This window comes from Psammomys obesus, unplaced genomic scaffold (assembly GCF_907164565.1).
Source record: "Psammomys obesus unplaced genomic scaffold, mPsaObe1.curated_primary_1811, whole genome shotgun sequence".
Lineage (NCBI taxonomy): Eukaryota > Metazoa > Chordata > Mammalia > Rodentia > Muridae > Psammomys > Psammomys obesus.
The window spans coordinates 36,316,709-36,331,163 of record NW_026596046.1 but is presented as its reverse complement, the minus strand read 5'-3'; the positions used below and the strand labels follow the sequence as shown (position 1 = coordinate 36,331,163).

General features: G+C 58.1%; 2 protein-coding genes across 3 annotated transcripts in view; one reads left to right on the top strand and one right to left on the bottom strand.

Moving 5' to 3' along the window:
• The window catches only part of Inppl1 (inositol polyphosphate phosphatase like 1), a 14,643-nt gene extending 815 nt beyond the window's left edge, over positions 1–13,828 (top strand). Inside the window, exons 2-29 of one of the 2 annotated variants that reach the window (XM_055623048.1) lie at positions 687–1,077; positions 3,599–3,662; positions 3,755–3,905; positions 4,418–4,538; positions 4,753–4,893; positions 5,067–5,160; positions 5,270–5,359; positions 5,474–5,572; positions 5,672–5,822; positions 5,910–6,016; positions 6,317–6,419; positions 6,517–6,713; positions 7,017–7,134; positions 7,407–7,503; positions 7,760–7,898; positions 8,002–8,101; positions 8,261–8,349; positions 8,588–8,669; positions 8,788–8,877; positions 9,280–9,393; positions 9,496–9,584; positions 10,017–10,104; positions 10,203–10,358; positions 10,594–10,672; positions 10,768–10,908; positions 11,887–12,553; positions 12,799–12,932; positions 13,034–13,828. In XM_055623048.1, the coding sequence (XP_055479023.1) occupies positions 896–1,077; positions 3,599–3,662; positions 3,755–3,905; positions 4,418–4,538; positions 4,753–4,893; positions 5,067–5,160; positions 5,270–5,359; positions 5,474–5,572; positions 5,672–5,822; positions 5,910–6,016; positions 6,317–6,419; positions 6,517–6,713; positions 7,017–7,134; positions 7,407–7,503; positions 7,760–7,898; positions 8,002–8,101; positions 8,261–8,349; positions 8,588–8,669; positions 8,788–8,877; positions 9,280–9,393; positions 9,496–9,584; positions 10,017–10,104; positions 10,203–10,358; positions 10,594–10,672; positions 10,768–10,908; positions 11,887–12,553; positions 12,799–12,932; positions 13,034–13,124 (3,774 nt within the window). In that variant the 5' untranslated portion in view covers positions 687–895 and the 3' untranslated portion in view covers positions 13,125–13,828. Of the gene's footprint in view, positions 1–686; positions 1,078–3,598; positions 3,663–3,754; positions 3,906–4,417; positions 4,539–4,752; positions 4,894–5,066; positions 5,161–5,269; positions 5,360–5,473; positions 5,573–5,671; positions 5,823–5,909; positions 6,017–6,316; positions 6,420–6,516; positions 6,714–7,016; positions 7,135–7,406; positions 7,504–7,759; positions 7,899–8,001; positions 8,102–8,260; positions 8,350–8,587; positions 8,670–8,787; positions 8,878–9,279; positions 9,394–9,495; positions 9,585–10,016; positions 10,105–10,202; positions 10,359–10,593; positions 10,673–10,767; positions 10,909–11,886; positions 12,554–12,798; positions 12,933–13,033 lie in introns of those variants that run through there. The other variant, XM_055623049.1, reaches the window with a different exon arrangement.
• Positions 13,829–14,318: 490 nt separating this feature from the next.
• Positions 14,319–14,455, bottom strand: part of Phox2a (paired like homeobox 2A) — a 3,686-nt gene continuing 3,549 nt past the window's right edge. Inside the window, exon 4 of the mRNA XM_055623631.1 lies at positions 14,319–14,455. This exon is cut by the window's right edge and continues 41 nt beyond it. Within this exon, the coding sequence (XP_055479606.1) occupies positions 14,319–14,455 (137 nt within the window).

Genomic DNA, 14,455 nt, shown 5'->3' with positions numbered 1-14,455 from the left:
CCCCGGAGGTGGGAACTTTCGCCTAGGGGGCCTGGGGGCCCGAGGGCGCGGGGCGTGGTGCCAGGGAACTTGGCGGAGCTGGGGGAGGGGGTCCGCCAGGCTGGAGGGCCTGCGGGGACCGGTGCGGGGGGGACTTGGGGGTCCTGGACCTCGGTCGCGCTGGTGTGTGTGGCGGGGGCGGGGGGGTCATCGGGCTCTTTGGAAGGGTTTTGCGGGACGTGTCAGGGATCGGAGTTTGGGGTTCGGGGCTGCGGGGCTCTGGTCCCACACGAACTGGGAGAACTCGTTCGCTTGGGCGATGGGGCACTGGCTGGGGGATATCCGCTCATCGCGCAGCCTTTCTTTGCGAACCTCGGTCCCGCAAGGCCGTGGGGGCGCCGAGAGGAAGGGACGTGCGGGACGGTCCGACTTGGGGGTCGTCTCTTTGCGAGTCGCTGGGAGGGCTGAGTTCCCAGGGGGATCGGGGTCTCCCAGGCCGTCCCGAGCGGGGCCGGGGGGACGAGGTAACTGTGGCGCTTGGGAAGTGCGGGTCTGGAGGGCTGGGGGGGCGTCGTCCTTGGCGGGAGGCTGGGGGCAGGGGCGGCCCGGGCTCCGGGCCGAGCGGAGGGGGAGGGGACCGGCCAGCTCCTAGCTCGGCTCCCGCCCCTCCCCCGCCGCCTCCGAACAAACTTTTCTTTCTCTTCAAGTTGAGGCCGGCGCTGCGGGCGGCGGCGGCTGCGCGGAGATCGAGGCGGCCGGCGCGGCGGAGCGTGGAGCCCCGGGACCGGGCTGGCTCGGGCCGGTGGATCCTCAGGCCCAGCCAGCACCCGGGCACGGCCTCAGCCTCGACTCTGAGCTTTCCCGGGCCGATGGCGCGGGGCGGCAGGCATCGGCGGCGCTGAGCCCCGTTCGGGCCATGGCCTCAGTGTGCGGGGCACCGAGCCCCGGGGGCGCGCTGGGCAGCCCGGCCCCCGCCTGGTATCACCGCGATCTGAGCCGCGCCGCCGCGGAGGAGCTGCTGGCTCGGGCGGGCCGCGATGGCAGCTTCCTGGTGCGAGACAGCGAGAGCGTGGCGGGGGCCTTCGCGCTCTGCGTCCTGTGAGTAGGGCGGGCGCACGCCGGTGTGCCTCGGTGGTGGTGGTGGGGTGACTGGAGCTGTGGGGCTGTAGCCCCGCCTTCACCCCGAGTGGAGACCTTGACTTTATCTCTGGGTGGAGGAAGGATACAGGGGAGCACTTCCTGCTGTGTCTGAGAGCACTTTCTGAGGCCTGAGGCCAGAGTTCTGAAGCTCAGGGTGGTGTGATGAGGAGGAATGCTGGCTGGCTGTGGCAGGCCCCCTCAGCCTCTCCCAGTGCCCCAGACGAACAGGGGAAAGGATGCATGTTCCACGTGCGTGCAGTTCTTTTTAAAGCACTGAGTGGTAGGCAGTAGGGGGCAGAGGGACCAGTGTTCGGATGCCCAGTAATTTTTTTTTAGAAGTCTGTGGCTATATATATGGTTGTGGGGTGGGGTGGAAAAGTGTGTATTGAGAGGAAGACCTGGGGAGGCAACCGGGTGAAGCTGGTGGGATAGAACCTTCTTTTCATGAATCAGTGAGTGAGTCTGTCTTGGCTGTGGATTGAGCCCTGGTTATCTGGCCATGCATGAGTACTGAGTATAAAGCTAGATTTGGCCGTTTTGAGTGGGTCTGGGCCAGTGGCTGGACCTGGCAGCTGTGTATAGTAGTGCCGTACTTTCTGTTTGCAGTCTTCTTTATGACCGGTACTCCCACAGTTCAACACTGAGTGGGTCTCTGTGGGAAGCACCAGGGGCTGCTGGGTTTAGACTTAGAGAGAACACTCTTAGAGGACCCATTTCCTCTTTCCCATCGATTGTCCTCTTCTGACATCTTTGGGAATGCACTGGCCTGGCCTACAGGGAACATTTTTTGGTTGTCATTTTTGGGATAGGGCTGTGGGCATTTGGTAGATAGAATCCAGAGATGTTGCTCATCTTTGACAGTACCTAAGACAACAAAGGATTGTGGGGTTTCACAGGCTGGTAGTAGACATTGAGAACTCTGGCCCAGGCAGTTGACCGGCTGAGTGAAGGCCCTGTAAACCTCAGCAACAAGTCTGAGGCCCACTCTGTGCAGAAACTAAAGCCAGATCTTATGTCCATGAAAATCCCAAGACTTCTGCCTCCTAGCCACCTCTAAACAGATCCCTTAATTAGGGAGGGGACAGGGGCAGGTGCTGGATCAGCTGTCAGTGGGAGGGGGACAGCTGGTGCCTTGTCTGGGTAAGGAACTATTGTCCCAGTGAGGAGAGATCCTGGTTCCATTGTCAGGGAAGGCATTTGGGGGTGTGGGGACCTGGTGTGTGTGTGTGTGTGTGTGTGTGTGTGTGTGTGTGTGTATGTGTGTATGTGTGTGTGTGTGTGTTTATGGCGGGCCCAGGTTTCGGCTTTCAGGAGCCTGGCAGAAGGAAGTGGGTGGTTTCTTAGATTTCCCCAATACATGCTTACCTGTATACAAATCACATGTACACAAATAATGCTCAGGACACACGCCTGCCCTGACAGACAAACGGGCCTCTCCCCTGGTTTTGGATGCCAGCCAGCCCTACCTTTTATTTGTTCTGTGACCTTGAGCAAATCTTTTTTTTTTTTTTCCTTTTTGAGCCCTAGTTTCCTCATCTGGAGAACAGAAATATTGATATGTCTGCTTTACAGTGTGAATGTAAAGTGAGCTTTATGGGATGCATGACGCAGTCAGGGCTTGGTTGCCGGAATGCTACTGTCATAAATACAGATTCAGACACCACAAAGTAATGTGTCCCCACTAAGGCAGGGAGAGAATGACCTTGTGGTGTTTGGTCCTCTCTGGAGCTAGTACCCGCTTCTGCCCAGCATAGACAGAGACCACAGTGCCTCTCTGAGGTGTGGAGGCCAAGGGAACCTTCCATCCCCTGCTTAGTAAGTGGCTGGCTCAGCTGTCACCTGCTCAGCTGCCACCACCATCTGTCAGCACCCCTCTTGGCTTGGGGTTCCTGGAGGCTGAGTCTCTCATAGGGATCCCCCTTGGCTCCTTCCGGTGTCCTGATGCTTGAAGAGAGAAAGCAAAGCCCTAGGTTGATGCCCCCACAATCCCCAGCAAAACTCCCCCGCCACACCCAGCTCCAGAGGGGCCAGACACCAACATAAACACAGACAGAGCCTCACGCGTGTGCTAGCACATTGCCCATGCATGCAAATAGGATCTGCCCAGGCCTCTGAGGACTTCTACTCTGGCGGGGGGCCCAGACTGGTACCTCAGCCCAGAGGGGCTGTTTAGACAGCTGTAGAGGCCACAAAAGAGCTGCCTGTTGCTTCCCAGGCCCTGCGGTGGGTGGGTTTGGAGTCTGTATGGTCTGGGAGTGGAGAGGGGGCATGGTTAGTCCTGCTCTTGTTGGCAGTACTGAGAGGGTAGAAGTTGACTGGCCCCACCATTAACCCTGTGCAGCCTGGACAAGTGGTTCCAGAGACCCAAGATGAGGGGTCTGTGGCTGAGTTGGGGGCAGGGGTAAGTAGGAAGAAGAAAGTGTTGGTCTTCAGACTCCAGCTGAGGGGTGATGGGTTCTGGTCCCTTCTTTGCCACTAGATACCAAAAGCACGTGCACACATACCGAATTCTGCCAGACGGAGAGGACTTCCTGGCTGTGCAGGTAGGAACTCAGACCCGTGACCTCTAATTTTGGTTTAGCCTCAGGCTTGGAGAGCTGCTTGCTGGCTGACTCTCCCATCCCTGTTGGTCCAGACCTCACAGGGCGTTCCCGTGCGCCGCTTCCAGACCCTGGGTGAGCTTATAGGCCTGTATGCCCAGCCCAACCAGGGTCTTGTGTGTGCCCTGCTGCTGCCGGTAGAGGGGGAGAGAGAGCCAGACCCACCAGATGATCGGGATGCCTCAGGTATTGCTCATCCTACTGCCCGGGAGATAGCTCGGTGGGTAGAGCACCTGCCACATTAAGTGCCAGGACCAGAGTGGAGTTCAGAGCCACCTAAAAGCTGGGTAGGTGTGGTGGCCTCGGGCAGGGAATCCCTCAGTATATAAACAAGGTAAAGAGGCCACTCAGCATCAGTCTTGAGCCAACACACATACACACGCACATGCACACACAGGAACCCATGCTGACGTTTTCACATGCCTGCGTAACAGATACATACGTACACGCATACATGCACGCATACATAGATACATACACAAAGGAGAAAAGAAAATCCCTTCCTTGCCAGTCCCTTGACTTTCCCTCCTTCTTCCCCTCCCCTCTTCTCAGGCCTCCCTCCCCTGAAGTTCCACTCTCTCCTAACCTTGGTGCCCCACACTAAACCCTCTTTTTTATGGAAGTCTTTGATGGCCGTGGCATATCCCTGTCACATACCACTGAGTCCAAACTGCTGTCTCTCGGTTCACTGTCTACAGATGTGGAGGATGAGAAGCCCCCACTACCCCCGCGCTCTGGCTCTACCAGCATTTCTGCCCCCGTGGGGCCCAACAGCCCCCTGACACCCCCTGAGACTCCCACAACGCCAGCAGCTGAGAGGTAAGACCCTCCCAGGAGGTCCCTTCTCTCTCAGATGGGGACTTTCCCCATCTGACTGACCGTCTGAGCCCCCTCCTAGGGACCCCATCCCATCTCAGCCCCAGAGGCAGCTCCTCTGGCATGTTCCACTCTGCTTGCCAGTATCTGAGGAACTGGGTAGAGTAGGGTGCAGACAGCCAGCAGGGCCTCCCCTGATTCTCCGTCTCTCCGGAAGCACTCCCAATGGGCTCAGCACTGTGTCACATGAGTATCTGAAGGGCAGCTACGGGCTGGACCTGGAGGCTGTACGAGATGGAGCTAGCAACTTGCCCCACCTCACCCGGACTCTTGTCACCTCATGCCGGAGGCTACACAGGTACGTGGGAGGGCTGAGCCCGGTGCCACATTCTGGTCTCAGAACAGTGAACCGTCCATGTCCACTGTGTCCTGACTTCCTCCCTTGTCCCCGGTGCTGTAGCTGAAGGTGGAAGGGCCGTGTTCTCTGACTGGAGGTCAGGGTAGGGATTCTCACCCCACTGTCTTCCCTAGCGAGGTGGACAAGGTCCTGTCAGGCCTGGAGATCCTGTCAAAGGTGTTTGACCAGCAGAGCTCACCCATGGTGACCCGGCTTTTGCAGCAGCAGGTGGGATTGTAGGGAGGCCTGTGGGAGTGGGACATATCTTAGAGCTGTGGGGGCGGGAGGGGGCTTCTGCTTAGGAAGCTTGTGTACCACTCTTACTTTTCCCCGGCAGAGCTTACCACAGACTGGAGAGCAAGAGCTGGAGAGCCTCGTGCTGAAGCTGTCTGTGCTGAAGGACTTCCTGTCAGGGATCCAGAAGAAGGTGGACTGTCCTGCCCTTACCTGCCCCTACAGTCACTTACCCCAGCTCAGCGGTGCCCCTTCCTGTCACATCCCTCGGCGTCTCTCTACCTCACCTTTTTCCCACTCCCTCTAGGCCCTGAAGGCACTGCAGGACATGAGCTCCACAGCACCTCCGGCTCCACTGCAGCCCTCCACGAGAAAGGCCAAGACCATCCCAGTACAGGCTTTTGAGGTACATGGCAGGTGGGGCCTCGGGCAGAAGGTGGCTGGAGGCAGAGCGGGTACCCCTGTCTATGGTCTGGACAGCGGCCTTCCCACTCCTGTCTCACAGGTGAAGCTGGATGTGACACTGGGTGATCTGACCAAGATTGGGAAGTCCCAGAAGTTCACGCTGAGCGTGGATGTGGAAGGTGGGAGGCTGGTGCTGCTGAGGAGACAGCGGGACTCCCAGGAGGACTGGACCACCTTCACGCACGACCGAAGTGAGCCAGGGCCAGAGTGGGGAGAAGTGGGCAGAGCAAGGCCTCGGTCGGTTAGCCCAGGTTGGCTGATTCCTTTCATTCCTCTAGTCCGCCAGCTCATTAAATCTCAGCGTGTGCAGAACAAGCTGGGTGTCGTGTTTGAAAAGGAGAAAGATCGGACCCAGCGCAAGGACTTCATCTTTGTCAGTGCCCGGGTGAGCGGTAGCTTGTGCTGGGCACTGGGGGCTGCTGGGGTCATTACAGGATACGTCCTGTTGGGATGTGAGGTGCGGGGCTGTGGTTGGTGGCAGGATGGCTCCTGGGAGGAGAGAGTCTGTAAGCACTTGCTGGTGCTTTCATAGCGTGTGTGCAGTGGGAGCCTCAGCATGCCCCTGCCCCTCCTTCATGATGCCTGCACAAGGCAGGGTGTCCCTGCAGAGGGGGTTGTGGGTGCCTGCCGTCCCTGACTGGCTGCCATGTGCTCTGTTTCCCCCAACCCCCCTCCCCGCCGCTAGAAGCGAGAAGCCTTCTGCCAACTCCTCCAGCTCATGAAGAACAAGCACTCCAAGCAGGATGAGCCGGACATGATCTCTGTCTTCATAGGCACCTGGAACATGGGTCAGGCCCGGGCTGGAGTCACGCTGGGAGAGGAGGCTGGCCCCGGGACAGGACCTGGCCGCCCTGCTAATCCCTGCCGCCTCCCCTCTACCTTCAGGAAGTGTACCACCGCCAAAAAACGTCACGTCTTGGTTCACATCGAAGGGACTGGGGAAGGCCCTGGATGAGGCCACAGTGACGATACCCCACGATATCTATGTCTGTGGGACTCAGGAGAACTCAGTGGGTGACAGAGAGTGGTTGGATCTGCTGCGTGGGGGCCTCAAGGAGCTGACAGACTTGGACTACCGCCCGGTGAGGGAGCTGTCTCGCCTGCTTCCTTGTTCTCATAGACCTTGTGTTTTCTGCTTGACTTCGTGGCTGGCCCTGGGAAGTATGGCTCCCGTGGCTTTCCCTCTAAGCCCCGGTGTTTCCTTTGGGAGACTGAACTTGAATTTCATGAGGTATTTGCACCATGGGAGAGGATGCTCTTGCTTACTCTAGAAAGGGATAGCAAGCCTCCCTAGCCATGACTGACAAGACAGTGGATGGCAGGCATGGGGAATGCGGGCAGGGGCCTCCGCCTGGGGCAGGGATGACCCCACGCCCTCTCCACAGATTGCCATGCAGTCACTGTGGAACATCAAGGTGGCCGTGCTGGTCAAGCCGGAACATGAGAACCGCATCAGCCACGTCAGTACATCCAGTGTGAAGACTGGCATCGCCAACACACTGGGTGAGCAGGGCAGGTGGGCTCCTGAAGGTGGCGTGCTTCTGCTCACACCTCTCCAGGGTCCCCCACTTCCATGGTTTCAGTTTTCTCGCAGATAGCCCCAAGGAAGACCGCTAGGAAAGAGGGTGTGTGGTGTGTGTGTGTGCTCTAGTGCGTGAGCGTGCGTACGTTCTCAGGGAAGGACGGCCTCTGCGCTGCTTTGAGGGAAGGAGGACAGTTGGGATCCATCTTTAGGTGACCACTCTTCAGGCTTCCTCTTTTTCTCGCCCTGGCAGGGAACAAGGGAGCTGTGGGTGTGTCCTTCATGTTCAATGGCACCTCCTTTGGCTTTGTGAATTGCCATCTCACCTCAGGGAATGAGAAGACCACGAGGTGAGAGGCGCCTTTCTCCTGTCTCCTTACTCATCCTCCATTCTCCTGAGACGCATTCCTTTCCCTGTAGCCCAGGCATTGACTTCTCCAGAGACCCCCATTGTCTCAGAATCCCTCTTCTCTATGCCTGACCATGGCTTGTCCCTACCTGCTTTCTCCATTTGTGGGGACCCCCATCCCTGCCCCCAAAGACTTCTTACCTTCGTGTTGTCCCTCCTTCCTGACTCTGGAGATCTGCCCTGGCCCTCCACTGCAGGCGGAATCAGAATTACCTGGACATTCTGCGCCTGCTCTCATTGGGTGATCGGCAGCTCAGTGCCTTCGACATCTCTTTGCGGTTCACTCATCTCTTCTGGTTTGGGGACCTTAACTACCGCTTAGACATGGATATCCAGGTGCCAGTAGGGGCTGATGGGTGGCTGTGAAGGAGGGCACTGGGAGGGAGGCTTGCATGGCTCTTCGAGAGGCAAGCCTCTGGTGTTTGTATCTGCCTCCCAGGAGATCCTGAGCTACATTAGTAGGAGAGAGTTTGAGCCCCTGCTCAGGGTGGACCAGCTCAACCTGGAGCGGGAGAAGCATAAGGTCTTCCTTCGATTCAGTAAGTGGGGACCTGGCAGGCTTCCCCGATGGCCCTGGGCTCTGAAGCCACATCTTCGTGTGTGTGTGTGTGTGTGTGTGTGTCTGTGTGTGTGTGCGCGCGCGCGCGCGTGCACGCTCGCGGGCACAAGGGACTTCACGTGTCCTCTGCTCTCTTTAGGTGAGGAGGAGATATCCTTCCCACCCACCTACCGATATGAGCGGGGTTCCCGGGACACGTATGCTTGGCACAAGCAGAAGCCAACTGGGGTGAGTGAAAATGTAGACTGGGGAACCCTTCCTCAGCTTTCAGGAGGTTAGGAGATTGGCCGCCAAGGATCTGGGTCTCTGCAGCTACTACTCAAGCATATATGCTCCTTGAGGCTTTCGGGGGTGGGGTGGGGTGTTTTGGGAATCCAGTGACAGAAGGAGAGTGGGGTTTTGTCAGTTCTGGGTGGGCCCGTGTCAAGATTCCCAGCTGACAGGGCTGACCACATCCCTGCCACAGGTCCGGACCAATGTGCCTTCATGGTGTGACCGGATTCTGTGGAAATCGTACCCTGAAACCCACATCATCTGCAATTCCTATGGTCAGTGCCTTGTGACAGACAGGATGATGGGAGACACTGGGTGGCCACTGTTCTGCCTCAGCCCTCCTCTGGGGCGGGGACAGTTCTCTTGAGCCCCCGTTCCTATACCCCTAAACAGGGTGCACTGATGACATTGTTAGCAGCGACCATTCGCCTGTGTTTGGGACATTTGAGGTTGGAGTTACTTCCCAGTTCATCTCCAAGAAAGGTGCCTGTTTTGATGTGGAGACTGTGGGAGGGACAGACTGTGTTTGGGTGTGTCCATGGGAACACAGTGGTGTTTCGGAGCCTATGGTATGTGAGGCTGTCTGAACCTCAGTCATCTTTGGAGGGATGGCCGACAGTGTGTCTGAATCTGTCACACATGTGCCCCGAGCGTGCCCGCAGATGTGGCATGGTGTCAGACAAGCCTAGGGGCACTCTGACACGGACCTTTCATGCTTGGCATGTCTTTCTACCCTAGGTTTGGGTTTGTAGGGCTTGCTGTTGGTTTAGGATTGGGGGATTCCTTACTGCCTTATCTTCAGATCTGCTAGGACCCCTCATTTTTTCTGTCGCATGTGTTGGCCTCCTGATGCTTTTGCCTACAACTCTTCCCTTGCTCCCTCAGGGCTCTCTAAGACCTCAGACCAGGCCTACATTGAGTTTGAGAGCATCGAGGCCATTGTGAAGACAGCCAGCCGTACCAAGTTCTTCATTGAGTTCTATTCTACCTGCTTGGAAGGTCAGAGGGGGCCATTGCTGGCCGTGGGCCAAGAGAGAGTGGGATGTCGCAGGCTGCCCAGAGGGTCAGCGTCTCAGTTGGGCCCTCCCGTCTTCACCGCAGAGTACAAGAAGAGCTTCGAGAATGACGCTCAGAGCAGTGACAACATCAATTTCCTCAAAGTGCAGTGGTCCTCTCGTCAGCTGCCCACGGTGAGCTGGAGGACGGGCCCACACTTGCAGGGGAAGGGTTACAGAAAGCGAGAGGCGAGAGCACACTGCAGGGCTCCTTGGGAAAGAGGGTGAGGCTGGAGGGGGTTTGTGCGTATGCTTTTTGCATACAAGTAAGGACAGAGACAGTTGCCCCTTTGGGAGCTGTGGAGCCAAGTTGTAGTCTGTTTATTCATTTGTTTAATGAATGCTTCCTGAACCTTTGGTAAACGTCTAGTGTTGCCCGCCGAGAGCACAGACAATTAATTAGTTATAGTGATGGCAAATGCTATGAAAGACCATGCATGGCTGTGTCTTTAGGAGTGAGCACGGACAGGCGGTAGGCCAGAGGGTGGGCGGGGCCAGGATTGCTGTGGGAAGGGCATGATGGGGTGTCCAGGGCAGTGCTCCTCACTGGGCCCTTCTGTCCCTCAGCTCAAGCCAATTCTGGCTGACATCGAATATCTGCAGGATCAGCATCTCCTGCTCACAGTCAAGTCCATGGACGGCTATGAATCCTATGGTGAGCGGCAAGAGGTGCCCGGGGCGGGGGGTATAGGAAACCAGGGTGTAGCCTAGAGAAGTCTGACAGTTTGCTTGTCTGTGGCATCCACTCCTTAGGGGAGTGCGTGGTCGCTCTCAAATCCATGATTGGCAGCACGGCCCAGCAGTTCCTGACCTTCCTGTCTCACCGTGGAGAGGAGACGGGCAACATCCGTGGCTCCATGAAGGTGCGGGTGCCCACGGAGCGCCTGGGCACCCGTGAGCGGCTCTATGGTGGGGGCCCCACTGGTGTGAGGCGTGTGGTGTGGTGGTGGGGGCCAGGTGGGGGAGGAGCACACCCAGGGTGGCAGCATGTTGGAATCCTGTGGTACTAGAAGGTTCTGCAGCCCTGACTGGGTCAACCCTAAGGGGTCGCCGGGAAGGGACTAGCTATTCCCAGTGCTCATGAATACTCCTGGGATCTGGGACCCCAAGTCCTCTCAAAGTCCCCTTCTCGGTGTTTACCCAGAATGGATCAGCATTGATAAAGATGAGACAGGCGCCAAGAGCAAGGCCCCGTCAGTGTCCCGAGGCAGCCAGGAACACAGGTGAGCTAGGTTTGTGCTGCGTTATGGCAGGAAGCCCATTTGGGGGCCCCTGTTCTGGTCCCCATCATCTTTCCTCTGTTCTGTACTCCTGGCAGATCGGGGAGCCGAAAGCCAGCTTCCACAGAGGCCCCCTGTCCGCTGTCCAAGTTGTTTGAAGAGCCTGAAAAGCCACCACCGACTGGCAGGCCCCCAGCCCCGCCCCGAGCAGCCCCTAGGGAGGAGCCCGCTAACCCCAGGTGAGAGGAGAAACTTGCTATCCCCCGACTTTGTCCATTACCCTTCGTGGCCACCTGGGCTGCTTGAGTGCTCTGACATCTCAGGGTGACAGTGGCCAGCCAGGTCTCCCTTAGGCATGGCTGATTCAGCCTTAGGCATGGCTGATTCAGAAGGAACCCAATTAATGTTTTCTCTCAATTCTGTCCTTTTGAAAGATGGATGTGGAGATTGGTTCTGGAGCTAGGGCACGGTGCCCAGGCCTGTAATGCCACTATTTGGGAGGTGGGGCAAAAGGAGGAGGTGTTCATGGTCATTCTCAGCTACAAATGAAGGCAACAACCAAAACAAACACAGGCAGACACAGTTTGAGGTTTGGAGAAGGCGATTTCCCAGGGTCCATCCTAGGAGACTACCTAACAAAAGGCCCTTCTGGAAATGGGTTCATGACCCAAAGTTTGACAACTGTTTCTTGCTGGATTCTTCTTTTCAGACGTCCATTACTATGTATTATGTACATAAGTATGTGCAAAGCTTCCAAGAATATGGACAAAAAAAATTTACAAAGTTTGTTTAAATAAGTTTCTCAAACCTAATGGGCCAGGAAACTTCCTCTCACGTAGCAACATCCTAGGCCTGGGGCCACCACTCTCCTCGCACTGAGGAAGACTAAGGCTGGAGCATTGAAAGTTTGAGGTTAGCCTGGGCTAAATCTCAAGGCCCTAGCCTGAACCTGAGTAGGATTCTGCAGAAGGATCCTCTCCTACTTCTGGAGGCATTTCTGGTCTCTAGTTACCTGTAGCAGACGCTTGTCTCACCATTTCACCCACCTGAGCTCAGGTTTCTGTTATAAAATCATAAAAGATCTGCGAATGGGCAAATGAGGAAAAGAAGGTAGGGTTTTTACCCACAGCACTCCCCGCAGGTTTAGAGATCCCCTGCTCCCCATCTCCCTCCCCTGCACCCACTGGGTCCTGACAGCTCTCCCGCTCCCCTCCCAGGCTGAAGCCGGACGGGACAGCCGAGCAGGAGGGAGTGGCACCCCCTCCGCCCAAGAACAGCTTCAACAACCCTGCCTACTACGTCCTTGAGGGCGTCCCGCATCAGCTGCTGCCCCTGGAGCCACCGTCACTTGCCAGGGCCCCTGTCCCACCTGCCACCAAGAACAAAGTGGCCATTACAGTGCCTGCCCCGCAGCTCGGGCGCCACCGGACCCCGCGTGCAGGAGAGGGAAGCTCATCAGACGAGGACTCCGGGGGCACGTTGCCCCCGCCAGATTTCCCACCTCCACCACTGCCAGTCTCGGCCATCTTTCTGCCCCCTAGCCTGGATCCTTTGTCAGTGCCAGTAGTCAGGGGCCGAAGCGGGGCTGAGGCCCGTGGTCCACCCCCTTCCAAGGCCCACCCAAGGCCACCACTACCCCCAGGCACCTCACCTGCCAGTACTTTTTTGGGGGAGGTCGCAAGTGGGGATGACCGGTCTTGCTCAGTACTACAGATGGCCAGAACACTCAGTGAGGTGGATTATGCGCCTGGGCCTGGACGCCCAGCCCTCCTCCCCAACCCCGTGGAAATGCAGCCTCCCCGGGCACCATCGGATTATGGCAGGCCCCTCAGCTTCCCTCCACCCCGCATCCGAGAGAGCATCCAAGAAGACTTGGCGGAGGAGGTGTGTTAGACCATAGCTTGCTGGCTCTTCGAACCCGAAACGTGTTCCTTCGTTCTTCCTCTCGGAACTCCCCGGTGCCCAGGGCCCCTTTGCTTGTAGCTGGATAATGGGCCTTTCGGGGACACATGAACCAGCTCCATTCCTTGCCCCCTTTCCCTTAGGGCATGGGTAGAATGTGGCTGTTTGCATGTGTTTCTGTGAGGAGGCACCCTTAGTCCTCCCCCTAACACGCCCTGTTCCCTCAGGCTCCGTGCCCGCAGGGCGGGCGGGCCAGCGGGCTGGGCGAGGCGGGCATGGGCGCCTGGCTGCGGGCCATCGGCTTGGAGCGCTATGAGGAGGGCCTGCTGCACAATGGCTGGGACGACCTGGAGTTCCTCAGGTGGGGGCGGGCTGGAGGTGGGCAGGGCGGTGTCCGGCCTCGAGGTGGGATCGGGCGGTAGGACCTCCCAGCCCGGCTCCCAGCCTCTCTTCACTCCGCAGTGACATCACCGAGGAAGACCTGGAGGAGGCCGGGGTGCAGGATCCTGCTCACAAGCGCCTTCTTCTGGACACCCTGCAGCTCGGCAAGTGATCGGGACGCGGCGGCAGAGCGGCAGAGCGGCAGAGCAGGAAGGACTCGTGCAACCAGGGGGTGCAAAGTTCGGAGGGGTGTGGCAGCGCGCCCCTGGCTATTTATTGGGGTCAGCAGTCCCTACTGCCCAGTTGTTTGGGACGTTCTAACTAGGACATCGCGCTCTCCCCGCCTAACTTTAGGCCCAGGGTAGGGAGTTGGGTAGCCTGTGGCAATCACGCTCGGCGGTTACTGTCGTGCGGAGACCTCCCAGCCGCGGGGTTGTCTGTGGGTACATAGTTGGACACATCTGGGTCCCCGCTTCCACCGACGTTTCCACTTCCCTCCCTCGGGCCTGAACCACAGGGGAAGTTTCTCCTTGCAACTCCTACTCTGGGGACATCCGTCCGTCCGGAAATGAAGGAAGAGCCCAGGACCGGGCTGGGTTTATTTAAGTTTTCTGTGTGGGTTTTGGGGAGGGAGGGCACACTAATTTTATTGGGGTGGGGCAGGACCTCGGCCGTCAAATGCCAGTTTGCCTGGTTCCGGCTGTTCCTCGGGTCCCCAGCACCCTTCCCAGGGAAGGCCTGGCAGCGAGGGAGAGGGAGGTGGCCTCCGCCTCGCTTGGGGGGACAGGGCTTTTGAACACAACGTATCCCATCCCATCGTGGGCACTCGGAAAGGTTGCCGGCTTGATGTCTTCAATAAATTAAGTTTTATTTGGATTGAGCAAAATCACCTTAATAAATTACAAGTTTTTCAAAGAAAAAAAAAAATAAGGGAAGAGGAAAACCGCTTTGTTCCGTCCTCCGACAGCCCTTCCCCTCTAGTGTCTACCCTCTGCGCCAGCTGGCTGGGGACGGGAGGTGAGTAGTTCGGGAGTGAATTGGCAGTGGGCCTCCTCAGGTTGCCGACTGGAAGGAGTGGCCCGGCTAGCTGAAAAGCCGCAGGAGCTGTCCGGTCGCTTTCCGGGGACCCCTCTATGATTGGTCCCCGAATTAGAGACAGGTGTAATCTGATCCCTATTCTTAAGAAAGCCCAGCAAAAAGGGCTTCCGGCGGCCCGGGAGGGGAGGACGAGGGGACGCCGCACCTGGGGGTCAGACACTGGGCAGTGGGGTCGGCGGGGAGCTTCCGGGCAGCCGGCCGGGACGGGGAGAGCCTGCCGTCCGGTGGGGTCCTCCCGGGCAGGCCGCTCGCCTCCGGACGCCGGCGGCTAGAAGAGGTTCGTCTTCAGGGCGGGCCCGGGCTTCCGGTGGAAGGAGGACAGGACCCCCGAGAAGGGCCCGGGCCCGGGCTCCGCCGGCTGCCAGGCCTTGAGCAGCTCGGCCGCGCCCGCGCCGGGCCCGCCGC